Raw genomic sequence first — 11,230 nt, 5'->3', positions numbered from 1 at the left:
CCATTCTCGCGAGCAATTTCGAGTAGTTATCGAGGCATACGTATTTAAGAGCATATCGGACGTATTAAAAACAAAATCAGAAAAAAATGTAGGTGTAAATGTTAAATATATAGAGACGAGTATTGCGCTTGAAAGAAATTCACCAGTTCTGGGTTTAGATACCCTAAATTAAACACTCTGCCTTAAATTGATCATCGAGAAGCTCGCGAGTATAACGAGTTTTTTGATACACGAGAATCTCATGAGAAAGCGATCCTCGCGAGAAATTTCTTCTCGAACAATCTCGGGAAATCGAAGGCTCTATTTAAAAGTGACGAATAAAAAATACTGGCATCAAAAGACATTGTACACAAGCATCGATGTGATATCGTATTGTAAGTATCGAAAATTGTGTCCCTAGAGACAATTGGTGATGTTTTTTGGTTTCCGTCCATACCGACTAGCGTGTTGGGATGGGTTTTTTTTTTTTAAATATTGGCTTCTATCCACTAATTAATTTTTATACCTTGAATATTTTATATTTTTTTGTTTAAATGTGGCATTTAAACTGTTTTTTTTATAACCTTTAGCAAGTTTATTCAAATTCTATTATAAATTATGCTTACAATTCACAGAAAACCACAAAGCTATTAAAATTAAGTACTTACAAAGTAATTAAAAAACAATGAAATAGTAAAAATGAATAGCATTAGTCAATAAAAATGCAAAAAAAAATCTGACAAAAATCAAGTTGCAGTCAACAATTAAAATCCGCAACAAATTGATAAGCAGTTTACGGTGAATGCAAATTAATTAATTTTAATATTTATTTTTTTCCGTTTTTTGCATATTTTTGCTATGTCTGGAGGCGTATATTTTTTAGCAAAAAAAATGTATGAAAACGCATACATCACAGGAGACAGTGAGCAGCCCATCAACTTTAATTACTTGTTGGGCAATAAAGTGAGCGAATATGTATATGTAGAAATTCGCACTATTATATAACTTTTGTTTGTATATAGCTTTTATGTATGTTTTTATTGTACATGCATATGCGTTCGCACTTTTGTTTGCCAATTTTGCAATGCTTGATTGCGTTAATGTAATTAGTTGATAGCGCTTTAGGTTGTTTTAATTGCGAATTACGAATTAATTACAAACTGAATGGGGAAATCGTATGTTTGCATTGAATCGTAAATTCAAAATTGTAAACTAGCGAAATCGGTCACTAGCAGTCTAACATATATAAATGTGCATGTGTGTATGCCTATACGTACCCTGCAGAAAATCGATAACTAAGTGTTAACAGCAATTTTATATTTCTCGGCAGTTCTGTAGTCTCGTAAATAGTTTCAGTAAAGTGTAAGGATTCAACAGTTATTAAACGAAAGTAAACGAGCTTTTCCCCTCGGCTTTTTTTGCACTTTGAAAGTTTTATTTTTAGAGATGACTGTTGAATATTCTAGTGACAGGTAGCGCACAAAGTACACTTCCTATGACAGCTCTATGTTTAGTTCGTAACTTCGTTGCGGTCTACTTTCGCTTTCCTGTGAAGACTTCATTGGTGTTACGTTCCACGGAACCGTGACATAAGTTCCATGGAAGATATGTCGAAAAATTACGACAATCGATAAATTTTGGAACCAGAAGCACAGCTATTCAATGAAACGGGTATATGCCAACAGCAATTACATGTACAGTCCAGTGTAAATTATTGTTGATGGAACAAATCAGCAACAGAAGAAGAGAGATGATGGCGAGGTGGTTAAGCACAATTAAGATTAAGATTGAGTTTAAGATTACGTTTAAAGTTTAGATTTACACTGTCATATATATGTAGGTTGGATAAATAAAGGGTGCTGGAAACTAAAGTATATTTTTAATAGTGAAATTAACCCTTTCAGGGCCGTTTTATCAAGTAACCTGTAACTGTAAAGCTCATTTTATATTTAAAGATAGCACAAAACCAATGTTGTTTACAATGTATGGTATTGTTTACAATGTATGGTAGGGTGGTCCTTAAAAAACAAATGAACGATTTTTTCAGTCTCACCTCCTCAATAAGTAATACCACGGTCACAGATATCACATATCAATTTTGGTCCCGATTGGAGATGGTTAAGGCGTGTCGCACAGGGGGACAAAATACTCAAAAAATAAAAATAATTTTTTTTCTTCTAATACCCAAAACCGATACTACCATAGTCGAAGGTATCACATATAAGTTTTGGTCCCGATTTTAGTCGGTTAAGACGTTTTCATGGGAAAATCTGAATTTTGACGCCTGTGCGCTACGACACGCCTTAACCGACTCCAGTCGCGGCCAAAATTTATATGGGATATCTTCGACTATAGCAGCATCGACGTAGGGGCTGAGGCTTAGGGAATCTGATGTAAGAATTTGCGTCCTACAAATCGGAGGAGAAGCTCGGCCAAACATTAACATATGTGTAATAGCCAATCTATTATTATTTATGGTTAGCAAATTTATCACCAGATTCGTGGATTAAAATTTTATTAATTTATTGCTGGCAAGATAAGTTTCTGGATGGATTAAACTGTTCCACACACTTTCGATCAAAAAATTTGCCTGAAGCGCCCTGTATATGAAGACGAACTAACAATCAGAAATGTTCATGCAATTTTTTACGTCATCAAGTCATCCAAATCACCTAACCGAATGTGTAATAGCGCGAATTTTGTAATTAAGGTGCATTGTACAAAATATGCGTGTAAGTGTAATTATGCATGTGCCCAGCAGTGTTGCCATTTTAGCTATTTTCCAGATAGACTTAGCTGTTTCTTTCGCCGTTTAGCTAGAAAAATTCCAATTTAGCTGCTAGATTTTTTTAGCATTATTCTGAAAATCGTTTAGCTCTTTTTAGATTTTTTCAAAATTTATTGTACGAATAAACATTTAATCTTCACAAAATTCTAAAAAGCGATAAACGCAGATTGGATGTATGTATGTATGTCTACCTATACTGTATGCACACTTAGCTCTGTTTTACGGGACAAATAATCGATTATTGCAATGCTATGTTCATCACTAACATACTTTTGGCACAGTTTTCTGTTGGCGGCGGGATTGTTGAATATTTGCAAAAGTGAAGGAATATGGAAAGGAATGAAGGCATAAATTATCGAATTTAATAATTAACATTTACTATTAAATACATATTTCAGGAAAGTTGATATGCCCGCACTACAAGGGAGTGTTATCGAGGCAGACAATACAAGCTAAAGCAGTTCTACGGAAGAGCAGCCTCCGCCCAGAATCAGATTTTTTTATTAAAAAACTGTATTGAAACTACCTTATTTTATGTATCATGCAAATAACCTTTAATTTTTTATTGGATGTAAGAAATACGTTCCTATTTGCTGTTTGTTGTGAAAACACTAATAAAACATTTGAATAATTGCCTTTACTTTTTAGCTTATTTTAGTTTAAAAAAATTTTTATTTAGCTGTTTTTAGACCTTTTTCTTGTTCATTTAGCTGGATTTCAGAAAAAATTCTGGCAACACGGGTACTCATATGTAAAATACGTATGTATGTATGCACATTAGGGTGACCCAAAAACAGTAAAGTCGGAATTCGAATGCTCTCACCCACTTGAAAATCAATATTTTTCGATGGGAAAACCCTTGTTGCCTTCAGGTGACTTTCAATAATAATACCCAATTGTATTTTTAACAATTTTTTTATACTAACGATTTTTTATTGTTCCCCCTATTGCATTTTTCCGGATTTTTATGGATTTTTGGCGGACATATAAATTACAGTTGCAATAAAAAAATGGTTAACTAAACAAATGGGTATTATTATTGGGAATCTCCTGCAGATAAACAGAGTTTTCCGATAGAAAAATATTAAGTTTTAAGAATTCTATACCATTTCTACGAAAAGTTGTCTTTCTCCATATAAAATACATGGAATACTTTGGGCGCTTTGAGCAACCTCTTAATATTTTTTGATTTCAAAATAAAAAAATAGGGGATTATTTTTTCGGTGTAGGGGGTAAGAGCATAAAAATTCGGACTTTACTTTTTCACATGCATTGTGGACCACCTTAATGTACATACATACATATGTCGAGACACCCATGGCATGCAATTACAACTTGGCTAATTTGAGTTTTTAAAGGCTTTTACTTTTTATTACGAATATGATGGCATGCGTACATGCAAACGTAGATATACATACATCCATACGTAATTGATACTTATACATACATACATATGTGTACAAACTAGCACGTGCAAGTATGTAGATCCAAACTACAACTTTATGTATATGTAATTTTCTTTATAAAAGAATTAAGAAAACTAAAAATAAGTTTGGCAAGTTCGCCTCCTCCTCTTTACCATGAAACGCCTCACACCAGCTTGCAGATTTTGACATTGAAAACCGCTTACCACTATAATAACCTTTAATTTTATCAGCTACTAATTTTATTGACCTCTTTCTCATGAATATGTATGTACATACAATTTATGCAGATTATAACATACAACCATTTACGAATATATACATACATACAAGCATAAATTTTAGTTTTATTAAAAGCCGCATTTTGTTGTTAAAATAAAAGATAACATTCCGCACGCAACTCACCTCTTTGCGGGTTTTTGGCTTGGCTTCGAAACAGCTGCCACTAAATTGTGTTTGCCAACTTGTTTAATTTAGCCCATACATACATGCATACTATCCACATATCTACATACATATATATATTTGACGTAGTTTCAGGCCTATTTGGGAACTAGTTTCTGTTAATTAAGCGTATTGTCGTGCGTGCAAAGCGGCTATCAGCTATTTAATGCATTTAAATAGTTTTTCCGTCTGTGGGTTTTTTTTTGCCAAATTTATTCCATACAAATTTTAATGAGCTTCATTAGGCGTTGTTTGGTTATCAATAGGCATGTTATAAGTGGAATTGTATGAATTGTATGAATTTAAAAATCAGGCAGGGTGAAGAAATGATACATTTGGGGTATTCACAAAGGTGCCGAATCGTTGTGCAAGATACCATAAATTTCATATTATGAATTTTCACTCTCTAAACATTTATTTCAGCTTATATAATTTACGACATACATCAATACGACACTTACGACACCGTCGTGAATACCCCAATTGAGTATATTTTTGCCTTTTATTTGTTTGAGTTTCTTTGGCTTTGAAAGGTTTCGAAAATGTACGTATGGACATATTAAGTAACTTACGTAGTTTAAGCAATTTAATATCAATTCGCAAGTTGTTTGTAGTTTTTCATAATCTCTAGTCACAAAGAGTGAAATAGTCCCACTTTTAAACAGATCAATATGACAGTATTCGTTAACTCGGCTTTTAAAAAAAAAATACTATTACGTCAGTAATGGTAGGTGAGGGTTCTTTGTTATGTAAATCATTTCAAGAGTATTATCCAAACATGAAGCTAATATTTATATCTTTAAAAAAGGAACAAATAAAAGGATGAAAACATGTGAACCTTTATTGAGAAGTAGCCGAAGTTAAATCAACAGTTAGAGAGTGCCGAAGGTGAGCCAAGAAAGAGCCTCGAGAACTCTGCAGACACCCCAATAAAGAAATATTTAGGAATAGGATAGAGCAGCTAAGGCCAAGAAGGCACAACAAGGAACCATATCTGATCCCTTTAAAGACCATTCACCACTTGGCTGAATCAAATTTCAAAAACGGGATATGAGGCACAAACTCCTTCCGACAGAAGGATATTTATGTAAAGCAAGTATTGCGCAGCACTTAGCGGTATATCATTATCGTTGTGCAAAGGTGATATTTATTCCATGAAGAACTTGGACAAAGTGTAAAACCGATTAAAATTACTGTGAAACATATATCATGTGGCAAGAAAACGCTATAAGATAAGCGCTACATGATGAAGAATTTGGTATGTAGCCCTTCTAGATGTTAAAGATGGTTTTAATAATGCTAATTTGCAGTCCATTCATTTCACTCATAGGATTCGTTGGTTATGCTTTGGATCGACAATATATTGCCTAGAAAGAGTTTTAGTGGCTCCCGTAAAATGAATGAGACAAGGAAAACGGCTGTACGAAGTCTCTTCAAGACGAGGTTTCAACTAATCTGTTATGGAACTTTGTGCTAAACGAATTTCTGTTTCGAATTGCTTCGAAAGCCATTTCCAGGGCTGCTTCGGACACAGATTACCTAGTAATTTTGGTAGTAGGGGCATTTATCTAGTTATATGATCAATTAGCAACGTGGGCAGAAATTAACATTGTCTGGGTTAACCCATCTAGAAGTGAAGTAGCACTCCTTACGTAGCGATATGAGATGGACTATCCAACTCCATCGATCAATGACGAAAATCTTAAATTGCAGAAGAGTTGCCATCTGATCAACTTGCAAAGGTTACAACGACAATTATTTATATTGGGGTGTTCGATTATTCGATTAGGATAGACTGTCTTGGGAATAAGAATACCCCAACCGATTAATTAGCCCGACGCTACAAATATTGGCTATTATAGAATCAATCAAAACCTTCGTAAACTCTCACCCCTATGTGCTACAACAGCAACAACCACAGTGTAAAGTTTTCGATCGGCTTTCTTTTATTTGTTAAGTAACTTTTTGCAGTGGACGATTTTTCAGTATCCAGGTATAAAATTAATAAAAACTAGTATCGCCCCGTTGTCGAAATTCGACCACTTCACTTTTTTCACACACTTTTTCATTTTGCCTGGGAAGTTTTTTAGGTCCATCAGCTCCTGTTAATCGTCAAGCTCACTTACATATATTGTTTGGTGGAGTAATATACATTCTGTTAAATAATTTAAAAATTCATAGATGGTCAAACCAAAGCAGGTACCTACCGGAAAAAACAAACAAAATGCGCACCCCTCTTTGAAATACCACTCGGCCACCTATCGGGCCCATTTTTTGCAGGTGTATTTCTATTGATGTCAGTAATATGTATTTTGAATTTGAAGCAAATCAGACCATAAATGAAGTTTTTCCGAATAACTCCACTCCTACTCCACCTACTGAAAAAACAAATAAAATGCGCACCTCCTCTTTGCAATACCTTTCGAACAAAAGACGAATCATTCAAATTGGTTGAGAAACATAGGAGCAGTAGGGAGGAATAGGTTTGTATGGGATTTCGTTAGCGTATTAATTTTTCAATAAAGTAAATATTTAGATTGTGGTATATAAATTAACTAGGTGAGGAGATTGTAAAAATCCGGTATAAAAAATTTGAAAAAAATCGCTCGAGACTTCAAGCAGCGTAAAGGACACCTCTGGGCATTCCACCTATAGGTATCCAGGCAGAGATCATGTATCCAGTAGTAGTGCGTAGAGTTGCTATTATCAGATCACGGATGTTGGCCTTGAACGCAACTTCGAAATTGACTTTTCCGACAGAAATGACCAGAAGCATTGGATGGTTCGATGCAAATATGTTGTTCAATCTCGTTGGAACACAGTGCTATTATGGCAAATGAAGAAGCAGACGAGTTCGCGAAAAAGCGATAATAGGCAGGATTATTATTAGAAAGCAGGTAAAAGATTAAAGGCGATCTCCTTTCTTGTTCTGAATTGAGTAAAAATAGCTACAGGAGCTACTAACAGCAGGTGGATATTATGCACGAGAATATTTCTTACGGTATTCAAAACTACATGAAATAAGTTTCCAATTGCACTTTCGTACCGTTTTTTAGGATCTTGCAGTTTACAGCGAATATTGTATTGCGTCTTTTTTTGCTGGACTTTAGGTTGATTGCGTCTACACTGATTTCTCAAGAGCTTTTGACAAAGTTTCGCATTCTTTATTGATACATATATAAGTTGGCTCGTATGGGCTTTTATTCAGTGTTTTTTTTAGATTGGATTAAATCCTATTTATTTAAAAGAAATTGTGTAGTAACTGTTAATGGCATTTTTAGGAACCCTTCTATGCCTCCTCTAAGGGCCCGCTTCTTTTGGTATTGTTTATAAATGATATAGGAAGCTGCTTTAAATTTGCAAAATTTTTGCTTTGAGCCGATGACTTAAAAGGATTTTCGAAAATTAGGAACCCCAACGATGCGCTTAACAACTATTGTACGTAAATCCTCGGCTTTCCTGAAACATCGAGAAGTGCTTTAAAGTTGCGTACACGAAAACTCATATTATCTTGCCGATGTCTTATAACATTTCTCATTCTTTGTTACAAACTTTGGACGATATTAAAGATCTTGGCGTAATTATTTCGAGAAATTTAGCCATATTATTTCGAAATCTTACTCGGCTTTTGTTCGTTCCAATTTGGAATATGCTGCTTTCATCTGAAGGCCAAGTCATAAAAATTATATAAATAGGATTACACGGCAACAAAAGGTTTTTCTTATATATGCCTTACGTTCATTGAGATTCGATTCCTACATATGGAATTGACTTTTTATTTCTCTTAGAAGGTATTAATTTTAACATACCTCAGGGTAGTCTTCGTAGTTCTTTACCTTTCTACTCCACTTGTTCGAGCCTTAAATGAATTTAATTTAATCTCGAGTTCTATCCAACTTGATTTTTCATCTTTGAAAAGTGTTTTTTTAACATATTCTATATACCTCATTTTAGATGTTTCAGTATCTTAGCTATTAATTATGTTAACTTGTAAATAGCCTATAAGAAACCTTTGTCCATAAACTGTAAATAAATATACTTATATTTATCAATCTCTAAACCTGCTTCTTCTTGTGGCATCTTTTTGCAATTCTTATGTTTGCCAGACTTTCAAAAAAATACAGGTAAATCTAGTTAAATCGTACATGCTTTTGTTTATCTAAGTATTATACTTTATGTACCTAATATTTGTTTTTGCGTTATAAAAAAATTCAAGTTTTTTTAAATTAAAATCTTCAAAAAAGATATTTGTGTAAAGTTTTTTTTTAATATTTTGCGATTTGTGAAGATTTGACTTTTCACGAAAAATTTCTTGTAACACTGTATGTGTGGGATATACTTTGCAGAAAGCCCATCGTTTTTCTCTCAACAGTAGTGAAATGTGAAATGAAGATTATTTTATAATTTTAAAGCTCTACTTAGACCCAAAAACTATTCTTATGAATAAATACAAATCCTGCTCATTGCTATCATAGATTTCTCAGAGTGCCTAATGCGATTATAAACACACAAAAAATCTCATTAAGTCTCTATGTTGGTGGTACGTGAAAACTGCTTTAGTACTTACTTGCGCGCCAAACGCTTCCTTATGCCGGCCAACATCGTGCTGGGGCTACTTCTGCTTGTGCTCTTCCTGTGCCTCGCCTCGGTGCCTTCTTAACTTTCCGGTCGGCCGTTTTTGCCAATTATGCGCTGCTACCAATTCAATTCTTTCTATTTCGCGCGTTTTTATTTTGTTACGCGCGCCCGATCGATTAGTAAAAAAAATTAGTTTTCTTCTAAATTTCCGCCACGACCAATGGCTAATAATTGCACGTAGGACTACTTTTCTATGTAATCACCTCGAATAGTATTGCTTTTGTTGTTGCTGGCGCGGCTGCACATAATCACTAAGCGAATCACGAAACAATTTCAATTCGTTTTAACAACTCGCGCGATGTAATAAGTTAGATTTTTCACTATATAATTACATATATGTACTTGCAACTGAGAACTAACCGGCGGATATACGCGCATCTCTTCTTCTTCTTCTCAACATCTTTCGACTGATAGGCACGAATTCAATTTCACGGATTTTACTCGCGCGCGATTTTCAAGTACAAATTGCTTTGGTTGAATTTTATATGCCTTTGCATCATTAACGTCGTCGTTGTCGAAACGCTCGCGGTTGCAGCGGCCCACAGCCCACAGCCCACTCGCCTACATATGCAAAGTGGCAGTGCCTGCAAAGGAGTTAGCAAATTTTCGAGTACACGCGCACTCACGCACGCATTTACGCTTACAGCAAGCAACAAGCAACGGCAATGGCTCTAGTTCGCGCCGTCTGCTCCCAATGTCAGAATATCAAATTCAGCAATAACCAGCTGTGAAGTCGAAGTTTGTGCTTTGTTTACCCGGATTGCGGCGACTGCAGGCGCTCCGCCATTCGATTTATTTGCTTATAAATACTTTTTTCTTCATGAAGAATTTTTATTTTGACTGCGACTTTATTTGTTTGTTCACGCGCCTCTTCGTCCCCTACACTTTGCGGCTGCTCGAATTTCTCGCTCCCTTTGCTGCGCCCACCGAAAAAAACACTTGTGCCTTTATGGATTTTAGTGGCGCGTCTTCTTCAATTGTGCGGCTGGTGCTCGCTCGCTCGTTGGCTTCTTGCTGTAGACAGCGGGTGCAGTGGCCCAACACGTCGTCGTAGTCGTCGGTCGACTCTGTAAATAGCACAAGAGAAACCAAAGAATTCACACATTATTTTTCTTTTCAGTGACTGAAACTGATGCTGCTGGAAAAAATCGAGAAATGAAAGGAAAGCAGAAATGCTCCAATGCATTGGCCCCAGAAGCAGGCACTGCTCGATCGACTGCCTTCTTCAGCAGCCCCTGCCTGGCCACCCGCCTTTTGCTTGGTTGCGCAAATGTGCTTTGTGATTTATTGTGGGAAATTCGATATTTTTCACAAAGCATTCACACTCATACACACATACACATACATATACACAGGAAATTTATATATGAGAAATGCAAATGAAGTGTTTATGCCAACATAAATATCGAAATGATGATGTGCGAATTTCTCGTACATTCAAATTAATTACAAAGCATATTTTTCATTACCTCTTTCCTCTCCAACTTTTCTTTATTTCTTTCTTACAATGGTTTTGTGTAATTCCGAACTTTCAACATTTCAATTATTTTTAGTTTAAACTCCTCTTCTGTTTGCTGTGGTGCGTTTGAAGGCCGCAATATTTCTCAGATGCAATTTCGTAGTCGCAGACGCGTATTGTATTACTTGTTGGGAGTAACGGTGTGTTCTTAGCACGATGGCGTCAAGAAATTTCATTCATTATTCTGGATAATTGTTTTAAAATGTCATGTGTGCTGCATCACATCATTTGAGACCTTTTAGGCTGTCATAACTTTGCTTTAATAGCAAATGATATTTGATATTCTAGTTTAAACAAGTCCTGGCTTTACATTTGAATTATGGAATGAGAAAGTACCCCTAGCTGAAGAAGTAAATTGCAAGAATACAAACACTGTCCCAGTTGATTGAAAAATAAGTGTTTGCTTAGAATACTTGCTAACAAGAATAATTCCTAACA

The 11,230-nt window shown here is 35.2% G+C and overlaps 1 protein-coding gene across 1 annotated transcript in view; it reads right to left on the bottom strand.

Moving 5' to 3' along the window:
• Window positions 1-10,336, bottom strand: part of LOC108365046 (uncharacterized) — an 81,267-nt gene extending 70,931 nt beyond the window's left edge. The window contains exon 1 of the mRNA XM_017618969.1: window positions 9,203-10,336. Within this exon, the coding sequence (XP_017474458.1) occupies window positions 9,203-9,237 (35 nt within the window). The 5' untranslated portion in view covers window positions 9,238-10,336. The remainder of the gene's footprint in view (window positions 1-9,202) is intronic.
• Between the last annotated feature and the right edge of the window lie 894 nt (window positions 10,337-11,230).

This window comes from Rhagoletis zephyria, unplaced genomic scaffold, assembly GCF_001687245.7.
Source record: "Rhagoletis zephyria isolate East Lansing unplaced genomic scaffold, Rhagoletis_zephyria_1.1 Rzeph_scaffold_01755, whole genome shotgun sequence".
Taxonomy (NCBI): domain Eukaryota; kingdom Metazoa; phylum Arthropoda; class Insecta; order Diptera; family Tephritidae; genus Rhagoletis; species Rhagoletis zephyria.
This window is presented reverse-complemented; position numbering and strand designations above follow the sequence as displayed.